Source organism: Lepidochelys olivacea (genome assembly GCF_965140295.1).
Source record: "Lepidochelys olivacea isolate rLepOli2 genome assembly, chromosome: 15".
NCBI lineage: Eukaryota > Metazoa > Chordata > Testudines > Cheloniidae > Lepidochelys > Lepidochelys olivacea.
The window spans coordinates 28,395,546-28,414,581 of record NC_140425.1 but is presented as its reverse complement, the minus strand read 5'-3'; the positions used below and the strand labels follow the sequence as shown (position 1 = coordinate 28,414,581).

Here is a 19,036-nt window from a genome sequence, read left to right as displayed (position 1 = left end):
GGAATCTCTGTAGAAGTAGAATTCTGTTGTCTGATTGGAAGCATATGTCCATAAACATGTGCATGAAACCCAAGACCCTTTAGCTCTATCCAGGAATTTACCCTACACTTATATGACCTCTTTCTAACACTACAGGATTGAAGCAGAAGGTCTGGAATTAGCAAAAACAAATGGACTTGAAAGTGCCCTTCAACCCTGTATTTGATGACTTGTTATAAGAAATCCAAGCCCTGTAGAGTTAATTTTATAAAGTCACCTTATAATGAAGTAGGATTGGATGCAGTGATGGGAAGTTACAAATCAAGTTTTTAACTGGATTAGGCAGTGGCCTTAAGAGTTGGTGTTAGAACAGGGGTGGGCAAACTATGGCCTGGGGGACACATCCAGTCCTCCAGACGTTTTATTCCAACCCTTGAGCTCCCACCAGGGAGCAGGGTCTAGGGTTTGCCCCGCTCCAGCCAGTGAATAGAGCTGGGGGCTTGCCCCGCTCTGCGCAGCTTCCAGAAGCAGCGGCATGTCCCTCCTCTGGCTCCTACACATAGGGGCAGCCAAGGGGCTCTGCACGCCACCCCCACCACAAGCGCCGCCCCCACAGCTCCCATTGGCCAGGAACTGCGGCCAATGGGAGGTGCAGGGGCGGCACCTGCGGACAAGGCAGCACACAGAGCCGCCTTGCTGTGCCTCCGAGTAGAAGCCAGAGCGGGGGACATGCCACTGCTTCTGGGAGCTGCTTGAGGTAAGTGCTGCCTGGATCCTGCACTCCTGACCCCCTCCTGCACCTCAACCCCCTGCCCCAACCCTGATCCCCCTCCCACCCTCCAAACCCCTCAATCCCAGCCCGGAGCACCCTCCCGCACCCCAACCCCTCATCCCCAGCTCCACCCCAGAGGCCTCACCCCAACCCTCTGGCCCAACCCAGAGCCCCCTCCCGCACCCTAAACTCTGCATTTCTGGCCCCACCCCAGAGCCCTCACCCCCTCCTGGACCCCAACCTCCAATTCTGTGAGCATTTATGGCCCGCCATACAATTTCCATACAAAGATGTGGCCCTCAGGCCAAAAAGTTTGCCCACCCTTGTGTTAGAATAACTTTTGTTAATGGAAGGAATTTATCTCAAATGTTGCCATTATGCAAATTACCAAATACATCATACACACACACACACACACACACACACACACACACACACACACACACACACACACACACTCACTCACTCACTCACTCACAAAACCTTCCTTTCCAGGACCATCATTCCTACCCTCAGCTGTCCAGTTCTCCTCTCCTTAGCCTCTTCCCTAGCAAGTAAAGTACTATTAATGTAGATGCCAATTACTTAAAACTTGTAACATTTATTTTTTGCAAATGAGTTTTCAAATGAGGAAGACAAATGATATTCAATAAAGTGGATTTTGTAAAGACTTCATACCAAAAACTAAAAGGGGTGGTGGGTGCAGTTAATTTTGTCTCCTTTTTGGATATTTTCTAACAATTAATAAAATGCATTTAAGGCTATTACACAAGCCATAAAAAGGCAGAAAATTAAAAGTTTAAGCCAACAAGCTGCCCTTAAGTCATGTCCTTTGGAATGGAGAAAAATAATGAAGAATGAAAAATGCAGTGTCAGCCTAAACCTTGAATTTCCTACCTTTTGTTACTCTGAGTCACATTAACATTTTTAAATGAAGAGGAAACAATGTTTTACATGGAATCAGAAGAGATGGGATATTTTACCCCACTGACTGCATCCATACGTATTCCTATGAGGGGAAAATTATGATTAAAACCATAACCAATACACTGCCTCTTCCAAGACAACACTATGCTTTAGGTTCAATCCAGAACCTCAATGTGAAAGGATATAAGGATGGTATACCCAAAGGGTATCGTTGAGCCAGTCCATACCATTATCTTGCTGTAACAAGCGATCATACGTGATACACATGAACTTGATATCTTCCTCATCTATTCCTCCATTCCAGATATCATACAAAATGGTCATCTCCTCAAACTCGGAGCGGGGCCTAAAGTGGGGCCGATGTGGAGAATATTCAGGGGAAGGAATCACTGGGATGTCTTCAGGTGTCTTTTTCTGCCTCCGCCACTGTCTTTTAGGTTTCACGTGAATCTCCTCTTCTTTGAAGTCCTCATTCCACTGATTCTCTAGTTCCTTAAACGGAAGTTTCTCTGCTATGGCCTCCGGGGTTACCTTCTCGTGGAAGCTGTCATTCCTGAAGTCTAGGGTGACCGCTTCAGGGTCTTTCAGTCCATAAAAAGCATCAGGATGCCCACCCAACAACTCTTTGCTCACAGCACTTTCTGTCAAGGCAACTGGGACAGGAGGAGGTTCTGAAGTTTTGCTGGGATAGGCCTCCAACGAGAGGACCGAAGGAGGTGATCGTTTCGGCCGCCCTGGTTTCCTTTTGGTGGGCAGAGAGGAAGGAGTAGGAGGAAGAGGGAAAGGAAGAGACACAGTAGGTGCTTCTGGGGAGAGCAAAACGGATTTCACGGCTACCTTGCTCTCCTCTATGGATGTCTTTCTATCCACTGGCACACATGGCAGGGCTGCTACAGATACTGGCTCGTCAGGTGGCAAATCTATGTCTGTGTGGAAATCAGTTTCTGGAGGGCTAGCAAAGGGAATTGGGGAGGGAACACTGTTCATGCTGACCGTTCGGGAAGCACTAAGAGGTTCTTTAAAACATTTCTCCTCTGGCTCATCTTCTGATGGTTTCTTGCCAGACAAAAGGCAAGGAAGGATTGCACCAGGCTCTGGGAAAGTAGGCGTGAAATTAAAATCCCTCCCAGGAGTCCGAGGAATGCCACTATTAATCCCAGGAGAATGGGATGGGTATGAAAAAGGGCTGCCTGGGACTTGAGGGGAACTTAAAGTCAAGCTGCTTCCCGTAAGGGGAGCATCACTTCCAGGGGTGGCTGGAATAGTGTCCGTACTCTGTGACTTTGCAAAGCCATGTGAAGACTTGGCCATAATATCCCGCCCTGGAGTCCTAGGAAGCTCCTCTTCCAGAGCTGTTTTGGTCACAGTTAACTGTTCAGGGAAATTTTCTGGAGGGAGTAAAGGTTCCTCTTTACTAGGCGTTGTTGGAAGGGGAAGTGTAGAGGGTGGCACCTTATTAGCTGGAAGTATGGGAGTATCAGAATCCGAATGGACCACCATGTCCCGTCCAGGAGTCCAAGGCAGTCTCTCCTCCTCCTCCTCTGCTGCGGATAGTAGTTTTCCTGTAACTCGGGTTTCTAAGTCACTATCATCAGACTTACTGAAGAAGTGGCTCTTACTGGGTAGAGGTTCTTCAAATACCCCCACTGGTGCTGGGAGACAGAGATTCTCTTCATCTTGAGATTCAGGCTTTGGACCCTCTAATACCTTAGGTTCCAGCTCGATATCCAGTTCGGACTCTTCTACTGGAGAGAAAAACAGAATGAGCTCCATTCAGTTGCTAATCATTTCCAAGTGTGCACACGTTAAAGATGCTGCAATTACAAAACCAGTTCATATCCACTGGGAGGCTTTAAAAAACTGCCACTTCCCATTTTGGAAGCATAGAGAGGAGCTTAATTAGGACCCTGAAGCGACCACAGATATCCCTACTGGACCACCAGAAAACATATGATTTATCTGGGGACTAGCTACTCTAGAGGCTATACCCAAGGTTTCCAGCTTACAAAGCGCTTTGCTTACCAAAACCTTGGTTGGCTTCTTACAGCCATAAAAAACATGAGTGAATTATTGGGGAAAGGCTGTTAGTAAGTAGGCTGTAAGAGTCTTGAGCTGTCCTTAGTTTTGTTTTTTTGCAGGAGCTAGTAAATTAACTGGAGGGCCAGCAAGAATGGCAACGGAGCATGGGGGAAGCGTAATGCTCTTGAACATAACGTGGAAGACATGGGAGACCCCTGTAATGAAATGTGGATACACTCGGTTGGTATCACTGAGGCAATTTATATGCTTCTCTAGCTGTAACACTCATTTGTTCGTATTTTATTTACCTCCGTAGGGCTTAGGGCCAAAAGAAACCAACACTCAATCTATGAGGCAGCTTGAAATAACATTTTCAAGAGGAAAAAGGAAGGAGTGTGGAAATGTCTGGCCAGTTGGAGGGTTCTCTCAGGTCTATCTATGCTAAGGAGCAAACCTGAAACCAGGATTACTGACCTTTGCAGGGAGGTCTGACTCATTTCACTCTTGAGCAATTGCATTGGGATGTCTTGATAGGAAGCACCAATGCGAATGCTATAGATTTCTCCTGCATTCTAATATGCCACCGCTAATGAAGATTCCCTACATCAGAGCAACCCTCCCTGTAGTGGAATGCAGCTGTCTCCAGAATGTATCAGAGTCTCTCCACGTGTCCTCCAAGGACAACAGCTTGTTCTAGAAAGTAGTTCCTTCTCTGTCCCTCAATGGTGAGCCTATGACCAGCCTAGAGCTTCCGGGTCCCAGGGCAGCCCAGGAGCGAATGGCTGAGCAGGGACCTGAACTCCAGTCCCGCCCCGTGGTGGTATTCTCCACAGCCTGTAGATTGGCAAGCTTTACCCACCTCACTCCTATTTAATAACAAGTTTAAAAATCTCCTAGAGGTTGTCTTCACACGTAACATACGACTCTGTGAATTTAAGGAAGACACCAGAGCACCAATTTCCTTCTCCTGGGAGGAGGATGCTGGGACAAATGTTCATCTACAGTGGCGCTAAGTGAAAAACCCCTAATGTAGGTCTGTGATTCCACCCCTCTCAAGCCCTGTTAACTATCTCTTTCCATTCCCCAGTCACACAGCTCCTTCAGAACCAAAGAACTAAAGGAGCCATCTTCTGGCTGTCATTAAATTTAGAGTCGCAGTGCTCATCTACAAGGCACTTCATAGATTAACTCTCTGGTCCTTCATAGGCCACTTATTCATTCACACACCTCTAAGGGTATGTCTACACTGTGATAAAACACCCACAGCACTGAATCTTAGAGCCTGGGTCAGCTGCCTCAGGCTCCTGCTGTGGGGCTAACAGTAGCAGTTTAGATGTTCAGGCTCACGCTGGAGCCTGGGCTCTGAGACACAACCCCACTCCCACCCCACTTCACGGGGTCTCAGAGACCAGGCTCTGGCCTGAATCTGAATGTCCACACTGCACGTTTAGAGCCCTGCTGCCCAAGCCCACTGATCTGGGCTCTGAGATTCAGTACCATGGGTTTTATATTATAGTGTAGACATGCCCTAAGACTATTATGCTCCAGAAGGACACTGACACTAAACTAGCATAGGATAAGACTCTTGGGTGCAATGCTCAGAGCACTTTCAGCAGCAGAACTCCAGCTGTAGAACACCTTACCAGATGATCAAGAGCTCAATCCAAATCTCCTTCCCCAGTGAGGACATCTCCAGGACCAACCCATTATTGCAGAGATAAGGAGGAGGAAAGGACAAGAGGGGCACCGAAAGTATGCAGAGTTGGATGCTGTGAGAATATTATACTTTGATACTACAGCGACAGATGACAGAATACATTAACCCACTGTACCTGCTACGCATATAGGGGACGGCACTAGCTTTACTTCCTGGTCTCTCTCCGTGACCAACAAAGCTTCAGCAGCAGCAGTAGATTCCTCTGGCACTTCACCACTTTCATCTTCCCGTTGCTTGGTTTCTTCCATCTCTTCCTCTTTTATGGCCATAGCTGGGGCTTCTAGTGCCAGGCTTGTTGCTTCCATATAGTCTTCCACTGGAAACAGCTCCAGGATGGTCTCTTTTTCTTCATCTGCTAGTTCATGACTAGCAGACTCAAGCTCTATTTCAGCAGCCATGGCCTCTCTATCTTGGTCTTCAGCCGCCACCTCTTCCTCCTCCTCCTCTTCTTCCTCCTCCTCCTCCGAGTCAGAACTCGACTCAAATTCTGAGGAGTCCTCACTTTCATCAGATGACTCAGCTTCAGCTTTGGAAGATGTGGGACTCACTACATCTTCTGCAAGGATAAGATGTTGTTATTATTACTGTCCTTTTATGAGCTCATTAAATAATCATGTGAAACTACAGAAATTAATCCCCTGGATAGAGTTTTTGGGGATTTCCTCCTGATTTTCAAGGCTTTCTTTAGACAAAAATATAGCTCACGTTTAGAAGAAAAATCAGTGTGGGAAAATATTTTTTCTTGAATGATATAAAACAAAACTGTCCTCTGAAGCTCTGTGCTCCCAGAGAAGAGCTTCTAGAAATCATGGGAAACGTTGGTGTCTGCTTGTGCCCTGGTAGTGAGCATGGATGAGTGCATGTGGAGAAACTATTCTCTGCACTCTTAAAAGTGGCAATTGGGGTGAGGGGGAGAGGCAAAGGGGGGATTTACAGTATATTTTAAAATAAAATTTTATTCTCAATTTTTGATTTGGTGGAGTGTTATTGTTATAACCCAGTGCTGTAAACTCCAATATGCACAAAGTTAGAACCAGTTCAATGATAGCAACCCCTATTATATATACTTAAGCAGGAATACAAGCTTAAGAATTGGCCTAGAGGTGAGCAATTCTACTGTTAACAAAAATGTGGACCTGACCAGAAGCTAAAGTTTACTTTGTTTCTAGTAAGACTGCATACCTTCTTCAGAATCCTGCTCATCTTCCTTTTCACTTGTTTCTACTCCCGTTTCTTCATCTTCATCCTCTTCCTCCTCTTCTTCAGCATCTTCCTCCTCTTCTTCGTCTTCCTCCTCCTCCTCCTCTTCCTCCTTTGACAGTAAATATTTTAGTATTTAGAAAAATATGTTGATTTTGTGTATTCGCTTTAATAAATACACCAAAATCTCAAATACCACAGCAATGAATGCAGTAAACAAACCTAAACAGACAATAATTCTGGACATACAATTCAATGTGCATCAGTGCAGACTCTCAAAAGTTGTGTCCCAATAAAATCAAACAAAAGGCAAATTAAAAGACAGTTTGCCCACCTCTATAAGACATTAAGTTTGTGATATTATACAATGGGGGTGGAAAGAGAAATTTGTTTTGAGCTGGTGAGTAAACTATGCATCAAATATCAGGAAAAGTAGCCCATATAATTTTATCTAAGATACTCTAACTACATTTATTCATAAGTGATTATAGCTGGAGACTCAGGGTTTGAGAATTCCACAGTTTAATTGTGTGACGCACTGGGGCGGGGGGCAAAATACCTTGCCAGGTGCTGCTTTCACCAATCCTCCCTCTTCCTCCTGCTCATCTTCCTTTTCAGAACAGGATTCTTCTTCTTTACCTGAAGTCTCATCTCCTTCCTCCCCCTCACTGTCTAGCTCCAACGGTCTTGCTGGTCTCCTTCGGAGGCCTACTGCATCCGCATCCTTCTTAGACAGGTCTGAAGTAACATCAGACATGTCTCTGTCCCTTTCTGACTCTGGTGAGGGGAAATAAGAGAAGAGAATTGTAATCAAAACACCTTCATGTCAAGGATTCAACTATCATGGGTAAGCTCATAACATTATTATTAATGGTATTATAGCAGTGGTCAAAGTTTCCAATCAGGATCAAAACCCTACTGTACTATGCAAGAGAGAGTCCCTACCCCAAAAAATTTGCAGTCTGATTTAAGGCAAAGCACAACAAGGGGGTGTAACAATAGAAGGAGGAAATGGGGAGGGTGAACAAGAAATATTAAGGATCTCAGTCATACCTAGGGGCCATCTACATAGCCATTATTTGTTGGCAATTTATCACAGGCTTTCCATCAGAAGTGTGTCTTGAGGAGCGATTTACTGGAGGACAGGGAAGTGGCTTTATGGACTAGTTTGGGGCAGATGTTCCATGCGTAAGTGGCAGTGCGGAATAAAGAGAAGACACATGTGGAGAAATGGGTGGTCGCAGCTGACAAACCTGGCACAGCAGATTGGGTGAGGTGGCACAAATAAGAGACAGGAGCAGTAAGTGGAAAGGAGACTGTATTGTAAAGAGCCCTAAAGGTAAGGGCAGAAAAGGGCAGTGGAGAAGAAGGAGCCAGCAGAGGGATTCAAAGAGTTGAGTGACATGGTCAGAGTGATGAACAGGTGGATATCTGAACGGACTTAGGGAGGACAAGGTGGAGCACAAAGGCCAGAGAGGAGGCAGCTGCAGTAGTAAAGACAGGAGCTTGCAAGAGCCTGAACAAGTGTTTTAGAGTGCCCATACAGAACAAAGGTGGGATCCTGGCATGTGATGGAAGCAGCAGCAAGACCTGGATAAAACCCGGGAGTGTGGGATTTCAGAGAGGCCAGAGTCAGTGACGGCATTCACGTCAGCGACTTGTTGAGTAACTGGGAGGATGCTGGTGCCGTCACCCGTGTCAGAGGAAGGGGAGAGAAAAAGGGAAGAGGGCGGAAAAGCATAGTTTTGGCCCTGTTAATTTTAAGTGTAGTGGCAAGACACCCACGAGGAGACGTCAGCCGGACAAAGTGGGATGCAGGGTTGGAGAGAGCGAAGCGGGTCGGGGAAGAAAAGCAGATGGGAGAGTCGTCAGCATGAGGGTGATAACTGAAGCCAAGATTACTTTCTGTGGTGAAGGTGTATTGGGGGAAAGAGGGTGGTGGCACGGACAGCAACGAGAGAGGAGCGGAAGAGGAGTACTATCACCCATCGAACGAAACCCTGAAGGAAGCCCAGAATTTTGACATGCCCCCCCGGCATGCACCCTGACCAGCTGTATGTTAAATACCAGAGCTGGGATTTGTTCATGCACAAGGGTACCATGATCAAAGGGGTCCAAAGCCACCAAAGCTCAAAAGTCGTCCTCAATAAACATCAGCCTGCTTAATGGCCCTCTCCCAACCAGACTTTTCTGCCATATTACTTTGTCAGCCTTACCCCACCTATCGACTTGATTCCTCATTGAACTGCTGCATTGAATCACTGAGGATCAATGGGCCTGGGTCCCAGGAGTCTGCCTTAATCTGCCCTTTGTGCATTGATATAATGTTAACCCTTTGTAGGCTGCAGACTGACAACCAGCTTTCTAACCTTTCTTTGGTCTGAAATTTGGAAAATGGCAGCAATGATAGGGTTAAATGTGGGTGCAGATGAAGAACAGTACATTGCCACACACAGAGGTTGAGGTTCTATACAGGGGAAGCAAGAAGGGTCCGTAAAAGGAGGGTGGAAAGCTGCCATCATTGGGAGCAGCAACCTCCTCTGGGTTCCTTATATTTTTATATTTTGCAAGCATTTGCAGGTGTGCAACTGGAAGAGCACCCTAAACCCAAGCACAAAGTCCCCGTTATTCAGCGAAGACAGACAACGATGCCTAGAAAAAGCAGGGACTGGGTTTGGAGCGTGGTGCTCATAGGATTGCTGGGTGACTCCACTCTGTGGGGCAGGCTCTTGCAGAAACTCCCGTTCAATAGGAAGGTCCACACGCTCGAGTTAGGGGGTTCATTCTGCCTAGTTGTGCCCTGGTTTGCTCCTGAAGAAGAGAGAGATGCTGCCAGCCTCTGAAAGGGATTAAATTTTGGTGTGTGTGCTTCAGAATAAGACCCAGCAGAGGTAAAGGGGTAAAAATAGGGTTTAATATCGAGGGAACAGTAAAGGTGACAAAGCCCTTTCCATTTTTTTAGGGTTAAATGCAAGCTTGCTGGGCTTTGGAAAGCCTTCACATGTTTAGCCCTTTAGCTGCCAATGACTGCAATCTCAATGGTGCTTGAAGGACTAGTGTTAGTTACATTGGGGCATTGGCGATTTATGTACCTGGCATATGGAGCAGCACACATAGTGTGTGTTGCTTCACTAATCAAATAGGGAAGGAAGAACCCAAGGATTAATATTTTGAGGGAGTCCTTCCTGTGCCCCTCCACCCGAAATCACATGCTAACTGGTGTGAACACATCAAGAACTGGGAGTTTGTTTTAAACTTTAGATTGTATGATGGAATTCTTTGTTTATTGAAACTAAGCATCTTTCCTCACAGCCACATCTAAAGTACATTCTGGTTCTTATATGTTTAGAACTACTTAAATAAGTTCGGTTTATAAACCCTCTTCTTTACCTTGGCTGCATGAGCAGGATCAAGTTTATACGGGATAGTAACTGCACATTAGTCTTAAAGAGATTCTCAACTGACCTTTATTTATCATCTTATTTTTACTCTGCACTGTTTGGAGTAAACTTTTAAGAGTTAAAATGTTTTAAAATGGACTTTCCCCCCTAAATTTAACAAATAAATTACCTTTTTCTTTTTTTTGTAAATGAAATCCAAGCCAAATTGGCTTTCCCTTATTGGTAAGATAAACACAGCTCTGGAATGTGATTGCTAAACTAACCTGAGCTCCCTCTGCTCGCTGGCTAGCTCTGCAGCAGTGGAACAAAAATATGGCAAAGTTGTGCATAAACCCTGGGTCTTATATTTCCTGATCACAGTAAATTTAAAGGAGCACAATCCAGAGCAGGTATCACCCAGCTGATCAGAGTTTTAAAGTAGATTGAATTTTGGCTCAAATTCTTGACTGTGTGTCTAAGTGAATGTGCTGCTGAGAAGTTGAAAGGAATTCAGTTTTTGTATGGTTTGTATTCACACTTGTGTATCAATTAAATGTGGATTGCAAACCTTCATCTTCATCGTCCACAGACGTGGAGGGCCTGATTCTCTTCTGATCTCCTGCTGAGGCAGCTTCAGGCGGCTCCTTTCTCTTTACCTGAACAAAGAACAGAATTAGCATTTCTAAAAAGGTACGCAGAACTGAAGAAACCAACTTTCCAAGCAGATCCCAGCTGCTTTACTTTGCTAGCGTCATGACGGGTTGGTTTACACTAGAAGTGCTTCAGCTGCATCACTGTAGCACATCTGGTAAAGATGCTCTATGCCAATGGGAGAGAGCTCTCCAGTCGGCATAATAAATCCACCTCCATGAGTGGCAGTAGCCATGTCGGTGGGAGAAGCTCTCCTGCCGACACAGCACTGTCCACACCAGCTCTTAGGTTGGTATAACTTACATTGCTCCGGGGGTGGCTTATTTACACCGCGGAGCAACATAAGTGGTAGCGTGTACACGCCCTAATGCTCAGAAAGTGTCTGACTTCAAGAGCTGTTGATCTGTTTGTTTTGCTCACAAATAGAATTGAGTTGTCAATGAAATTCTGCCTCCCAATTTGTATTAAATTTCAATGCCAGCAGGTTGCATTGTTACCTCTAGGTACTAAAATATACGAAGATGTGGAAAAACGAAAGGGAACCTGAGACTGAGGGCTTGTCTACTCACCGTGCTGGAGTGCAGTGAAGACACTACCTACGCTCCGTCAGCATAGGTACTCCACCTCCCTGAGAGGCAGTAGCTATGTCGACTGGAGAGGCTCTCCTATCAACATAGCGCTGTCTATGCTGGAGGCTGGATTTCCCATACGCCCAAGGAACGTAGTTAAACTGACATAAATTGGTTGCTAAAGCAGGGAAGTTGAGACAGCTAAAGAAACTTCAAAGCAAGGTTAGCTTTAAATTAGGACTTGAAGACACCCTTGAATCTTTACTTTATTACAGAGCCAAACTGCTGAGTTCAGAAAAGTGAATTACTCCCCACTTCTCTCACCAAACCACTGTCCATTTTCCCATGCTTGTGCCTCTTGACTGGTGGCAGAAGTGTCATGATTCTTTTGGAAAAGACTTTCAGTCCAGTTCGGTAAACTCAAAGAGGGGTACTGAGACCTTCCAGGCATTAAGGTTCAGCCACCACAACTACAAAGCATCAAAGCAAATTTACAGTTTCAGACTTCAGGAATTTAGGTATGCTCCACTCCATTGCTCTCATCTCTCTTTCTTCTAGCAGAAGATAGAAATAATAACCTAATAAGATAACCAACTTGGTCTCTCTCACTCTGGCTGCACAGGGTATTGTGCATTTTTCATACTTTGCATATTGCTTGCAGCATTTAATACCCAGACGTGCTTAATCAGAGAAGCAGTGGGGCAAGCATATTTTGCAAGCAGTCTTCTAACTCAACTCCTCCATCCCCAGCCACATTTTAAAATCGGCATATGTAAAATCCAGAATTGTTCCTGCTAACATGAATTAAGCCATTTGCCTGGCAAAACATGCTTGAACTGTGTTACAAAGGGATCTAGGCCCAAATTCCACTCTGGTGTAAATGGGTGACAACTCACTGAAGTAAGCAGAGTTGCACTTTCCACACCTGTGTCAAGTCCACCTCCTGATCTAACATGGTTTAAAGCTGCCTTGTCTCTTCCATGCTGACCGGTAACTGCGTATAACCCAGCCTAGCAGAAACCCTGTTTTTTTTCCAGCAGTACTGAAACTTTATTTCCTAATAAAGGTCCCCCCAGTTTTCACTGGGATGAGGTTGGGGTCCGAGCATTGCTACAGAGCGGCTCTCGTTAATCAGAGTCACACAAGTGGTGTCAAAATGTTAAGAGAAACTGACACTAAGGAGTAGGGATCCCCCTCACCAAAGATTTCAGGTGCCATTAAAAGTGAGGGAGGTTGTTAGACAAGAAACACAGTAGAAAAAAGTGAGAGTGTCGGGATGTGGGGATCTGGACAGAAAAAGGAAGGCAGCATCTATACTCTGAATGCTCAGCCAGGGAAGACTACTATTGTTTTCTAACTCATACCTTGAAAGATGGCAGCCGGATGGCCCCTCGTAACCCAATGCCCAAGCCAATTCCCTCGTAGCCTAGCCCTTCTCCTTTGTTCCAGTTCTCCAGGAGGCAGGATGTAATTCGATCTTTTGGCTTCGGTTTTTCCTCATCTTTATTTTCACCAGACTTCACTGGAGTGAGCGATGCCTGCATAAAAGAAACAACATTTAAAGAAGCAACAACACCCTGGTGGGTATGCAAACACTGGAAATGCCTCAAATACCCCGGGGAAGGACCATCACCTATTCAGGCTTTAGCTTCTCTAAAGACAGCATCTTCTGAAAGGTGCACCATTATGTCACATGTGCTTAAAGTGGGTGTGGGGGTGTGTGTGTGTGCACGCGTGCAGACGAGTCCTTTAGAAAATTTGAGCTTTTGTTCACGCCTCCCTAGCATACCAATGTTGAGGCCTATCAATGACAAATACAGAACATACTTGTTCAAGTTTCCATTGGTCAGGCTTGACCCAGATGAATCAGGGATAAGAATTGTATTAGGTCATCTAAGTCACTTCTCTACCAATGCCTCAATCATCAAAGAGTTAAACAAAACGGGATCAATCTGAGGGAAACTTTAGGACAACCAACACTTATATGCAAATAAGTCCTTAAAAGACATCACAGTCCAAAACCAGTAAGATAAGACAAAATGCAGAGGAGAGGGGGAATTAGGGGGAATCAGTCTTGGGGAAATAGGGATCGCACGCAAAGGCTCTCAGAACTGCCACCACAACCAGACACTTTAGCATAGATGAACCTCTGATGCTTGTGCAAGGAGTTGCATTCTGAACTGGAAGAATGTCTACCTCAGTTCAACATACCTCCTTGGTGGGATGGATACAGTCATAGACCAGTTAAATGATTTGAGTAGAGGTTTTCCCCATTTGCCGTTTGTTAGAATTGCTTGACACTGGTTGTCCTGATCCTTTTGTAATGGGATTCCACGCCCCCTCCAATTTATGTATGTGCATGGACATGGATATGCTAGGTTCATATTGTATGTTTCCCTCATGCATATTGGGATACATAGACTGATTTATTATTGTAGGGCTACTTATGAGAATTAGCATCAAAAGAAATTTTTCAGTGATTTAAAAAAATTATATGGATTTACAAACAAAAGGGAAAGAAAAAAAATCAAGCAAATCAGCCCAAAATTTGATCATCGATGTCAATAGTATCTTTTCAAATTGTGTCTTGCAGATGAATTATATGTTATACACCCAAGAGCCTACAGCTTGATGTCTGGAAACCATCAAGGCCTTAAAGACTTATAGAAGGGAATTTTTTTTTTTTTTTGAAGTGATCCACTTGTCAAGGGAGTAGAGGCAAAACGGTCCAATGCCATTTGGCTGTCTACATCAGCTTCAGGATCCTGTCCAACAGACCGTAACACTGCTAATATATCCAGATAACCCATGTTGGGTTTCTGGCATGTCTGGGGAGCACTCATGTTTAAAAGGGATGGAAAAATGACTTGGCTACTCTTCACATGAAGAGAAGTCTTCTTCCATCTTGGATATTAAGAAGCTATTTCTCTGCACAAGAGGCACTAACTGCTCTGAGCAATGATGATAGTGGATCCTGCTGGAAAGCACTCGAGCCACACACGCCTTTTTGGGACTGACCAGGTACCCGGTGTCACACTATCCTCTCTCTGGTGAATCTTGCTTCTGGAAGCCACCACAGCAGTTCTGATGAAGGAAAGCAGTGAACATTCTCAAGCCTTGTTCCACATACTGTGCCAGATTGAGCCACGCTTCCTAAACCCTCTGAGGTGCAGCTTAAAACAGCAGGTGTTTCCAAGTCTTGACAAAGTGAATGGGCAGTACTGCCAAGTTCAGAGCCTGTTTTAGGTCTCCCTAATGCCAGGTGCTGGAACCACAGTTACCACCTTTAGAGAAACTAAGAATTCAGTACCCACATTAAAATAAAACTGGAAAAGCACGTGCAGGAGGAACTTGTGAGGAAAATAGGCAGCTTAACAAGAGAATACATTTCTACCAATGAGCCAGAATCTATAATACTCCAAATCATACTCTCTCAATCAGAAGTCAATGAGCAAGCTAACGTTCAAGCTGCCTGAATGGCTCCTGAATCCTGAACAGAACCACATGTGGACCACCAAGGAGGATACTACTCACTTTTTTGAGACAGTTCCATTATTGAAACAGATTCACGTTCATAGCCCAGAAACCTACAAATGTTGATCTTTCTGAGCTGTGTGAAACTACATGAAGTAACTGAGTTACATGTGTACCTGTGAAGGACCAATGTTCTGCTGGACAAGACTAATTAATTTTAGATGGGTTAGAGAAACCAATAGCCTTTATAACCTAAACCAACTTTATTAGACTTCATGTATTAGCAGACAGAACTAATAAGTGACTTTGGACCTTTTAATTAAAGATTCTTTTTTTTTTAATTTAAGGCAGAATATTGCAGAGCTAGAATGATGAGAGTCAAAGAAAAGCTAAGTGTTCCTTATTAGTTAGGAGGGTCAAGGCCCATACTGATAAAAAGCCTCAGAGGCCTCCAAGCCCAGATAATATAGAAACAGCAAAATCTTTAAAATGAAACATATTAGGCACTCAGAGACTTGATAGACAAATCTACAGTCTCACTTTGACAAGCTGCAGCAAAGCACGGCTCATCCAAGGTAGGTGTGGATGGGAAAACTCGATCCAACAGGTGGAGAAGAGAATTCAAACCTTTTCAAAATTGGAGCTCTAGACCTCATGGGTCGGGAGGCGTCAGGATCAATGTGCAGCTGTCACAAGAAGTGGGGACTCTTGACAGCTTTTAAGTGAAGGATATAGGATTTACTTCTGATTGGATCTTCAGGAATGGATTTCTAAAATTCACTCTGACCCATCCCATGATGAGGCTTCACAAGCATTATCTGAAGATCAATTCCTTCTACTGCTGTTCATTGACTAAACTGGTCAAAGTTTATTGTCATCAATGAATACAAAATACAAGTTCAGCTCATATCTGCTAATACAGAACAAGCCTGAGGAGGATATCAAGCAAGGAACACAGGTAATACTAGATTAACTTTAATAGGCCCAAGTTACAAGATCAAAATGGCTTGTCTAGACCACTAGACCTTGCTGGACAGCAGTCGGCAGGTTGGCTTTGGAGCTCTAGTTCTGGCATAGCATCAGGTTATTAATTAATTATTATTATTTACATTACTGTAGTACTTAGGAACCCCAATGTATTATATGGGGGTCAGTACAAACACTGAACAAAAGACTGCCCAGGTGAACTCGTCAAATGGACTTTTCTGATAGAATTCAATGTCACTACACAGTAATTGTTACACTGCAACAGAATCCTACTGGTTCATCCAGGGTGGATCCCTGCACTGGCCAGTACTTGAGAGGAAGGTTTGAACCCCCCATAATTCACCTAGCTGTATAATATTTATACATAGCGAAGTGCCAACAAAGATTTCTCAGATCCCAGCCGATGTTCAGCTCACACCCTGCAGCATCAACAGCCCTGCTCCTTCTGATCCTAGTTAGCATAACTGCAATTCTGTGTTCATAAGAGTGTAATTTTATTAATCTTACTAGACTATCAAACTTTTCCATATCCTGTGGCAGTGAGTCTATGCAGATTGTGTTTAGAAATATTGCCTATGCTGAATCAGGCTGTAAGTTCCAGGAGAGCGAAGAGAACACGACAGTTAGCGGTGGCAGAAGTGTATAAAATAGACCGAGCTGCCATTGAAGAGCTCTGCCACCAGTTGCTTATGTTTTGTCACTTCAGGGGCTCATTTAAGTCAGCTTCTCAAATTATCCCATTTCCCTTTATGCACCCACTAGCTAGCTTTGTGCTGCACTCGTTCCCTTGTTAACATGAGGGACCTCATCCCTGATACATGCTTCTCGGCAAGAAGTGAATGTCTTGAGTATTAATCAAGGAGAGAGGCTTGGTTCTGGATGCAAGACATTTAACCCAGCACTAAAATGCAGCAAAATGTCTGAGGTGGAACACGGCAGCTGGAAAGGAAGTGAAGAACACCGCGTCCAGCTCAAAGTAGAGGACTCCTCCTCAATGGCAAAGTTAACACCTCGCGTCTTACAAAAAATGCCATAGGATCTCAAGTAACAAGTTATGAGGACCATGGCTCTATGTTACATCTGAAAGTCTAATTTGCAGAATGCATCTGCTGCTATTTTACTGCAAATCACTGCAACAAATAGTAGATTGTAAGAATTTAAGTTTTGAGGCTCTTAAATGTCCTATAATGCTAGCTTTTCTCTTAAAGGAAGCAATTAGCCAACTACTAGCTGATACAATGTTCATTGCATGGGGTACAGTTTAAATCCTCTGAGCAAGATTCAGACAGTCTTCACAAAATCCCTATAATTTCTAATCGACTAAGGCATATACTTAGCCTTCATGTTAATGGCAGTCACACACCTGTGTTGGGAAGTACACACCTGCCATAAGCAGGTTCAAGTCCTGGCACAAAATAATGCATGCCTACAGATCTTTATCAAAATAAAACCGTCTGCTCTCGGAGTAACCTTCCCAGAAGGGAAGCTGATATCAGAAAGTGTTGGTACTGGTGGAGCAAAACTTTCAAATATTTGCCTTATATTTGGCTCTGGTTTTGGAGCGAAGATCCAATTCTATTTTAAAGGTTAACAAAATTCTCGAACTTTGTCCAGCTGATCTAAAAGTCTGACATTCTAATCACGTCCCTATTGGAGCAAGCTGGGAGTGCCCAGATGAGTCTGGGTTTCTAAGGCCGGAGGAGATGTCTCTACTTCTTGGAAGTTTTCCTAAAGTTTTCCAAAATGAAGGCATTTCATAGATGTATGTGCTTAAAATGTTCTTCACCTGGCTTTCTCTTCAGGAGCAGCTATCCCAACCACAACACTGCTCTAATAAAAGAATACTGGTGACCACTTTGGCACTCGAGGCTATGGTTATATAATTAAAATACCCTTAAACAGATTATTAACAACAAGAAGACACTCAAAGGTTGAGTTGTCCTGGAGAAAGTTCACTCTTTTGCCTGTGCTGCATACATCTAGGGAAGTGCCCTTTTGCTAGTGCACAATCTAGAAGTTAAGGAACAGGCTTATTAGGTCAACTAGAGCCAAATCCTGGTCCTACTCAAGTCAAATGAGAGTTTTCCCCACTGATTTCACTGGGTCAGGATTTAGTCTAGGATTCATCCCCTCCAATTTAAATTTTAATGGGACATCTACCTCTTTTCTTGGAAAGCTATTCTATTGTCTCATTGCTCACCCTTTAGGACCTTTTCCTGATATTCATCTTTAAGTTTCCTCTAAATTGATCCCCACATTTTCGCTTGCCCAAACCCTACCTTGGAACACCTTAAGCCCTTCTTCTCCAGAACCATCTGCACAGCTGTAACATATGAAACATTAAGAGTTCCTACCTTTGCTAGACGTTCTTTCTTGTCCCACCAGTCATCAAAGGCTCTGAATGCTACCACCTCGACCATTTTCCGGTTCAAGTCCCTTTTCATAATTGCTTTTAATTCCTTCACAATCACCAAGAGGACACCATCCACAGTAGCCTTGTGCGGATCCTCCTTCTTCGGCACATAACCCGGTGGTGGGACCGAGGGGTCAAACTTGGGCAGCGGCGGCCATTGCTGCCCCCGGCCAATAGCTGCCCCCATCGAGAAGGGACGGTAGGGAGGGAGATTCACAAACTGCATCCGGCTTCCCATAAAAGGTGGGTACTGGTATGTGTTCTGCCCCTGCATCATGCGGCTCAGCATCTGAGTTTGCATCTGAAAGGACATTGGCATGCCGCCCCACTGGTTGCCCAGGACATTTATCATATCCACTTGCATGACGGGAAACATGCCAGGATGGAATGGAGGAAGTGGAGGCAAGATATGAGGCGGTGGGACCCCAGGTGGTGCAGGAAGCGGAGGTGGTGGGACGGTGACAGCTGGGTGAGTTGGTGGAGGTGGTGGTGGTAGAGGTGGCGGCATTGGAAAGCCTGGTTGGGGTGGGGGTGGGGGTGGAAGTGGAGGGAACCCTGGTGGGGGCATGGGTATCGACTGAGTCATCACAGCAGAGTTGCTAACAGAGGAGTTCACCACAATGGTTTTGGCACATTCTGCACTGGTGATTGGTGCAGAATTCATTTCATCGTCAGATATTTCCATGTCCTCCCCTGAAGAATGCTGACCCTGGAAGAAAGGGGAAGAGAAACACATTCCTTTAATGTAAGTTACCTTTACACTGGTTGCTTGGAACAAGAGCCACGTTACTGACATTTTAATTATAACTGGATAAAGGAAAGTGATGTACTGGAAGGTGTGTCCCACTGAGCATGTGGAGTTTCACTTAAGCCATTCTGTTTCATGTCAGACTACACACAGAACCTCCAGGAAGTGATGAGGTAGAAGCTTTCTAACAGTGAAACAGC

At 44.7% G+C, this 19,036-nt stretch overlaps 1 protein-coding gene across 2 annotated transcripts in view; it reads right to left on the bottom strand.

The window, feature by feature from the left end:
* The window catches only part of SETD1B (SET domain containing 1B, histone lysine methyltransferase), a 66,382-nt gene that overhangs the window by 10,072 nt on the left and 37,274 nt on the right, over positions 1-19,036 (bottom strand). Inside the window, exons 7-13 of one of the 2 annotated variants that reach the window (XM_084649120.1) lie at positions 18,030-18,797; positions 12,579-12,752; positions 10,563-10,650; positions 7,174-7,391; positions 6,597-6,726; positions 5,530-5,970; positions 1,864-3,423 (exon numbers count right to left, since the gene is read on the bottom strand). In XM_084649120.1, the coding sequence (XP_084505246.1) occupies positions 1,864-3,423; positions 5,530-5,970; positions 6,597-6,726; positions 7,174-7,391; positions 10,563-10,650; positions 12,579-12,752; positions 18,030-18,797 (3,379 nt within the window). The remainder of the gene's footprint in view (positions 1-1,863; positions 3,424-5,529; positions 5,971-6,596; positions 6,727-7,173; positions 7,392-10,562; positions 10,651-12,578; positions 12,753-18,029; positions 18,798-19,036) is intronic. The other variant, XM_084649121.1, reaches the window with a different exon arrangement.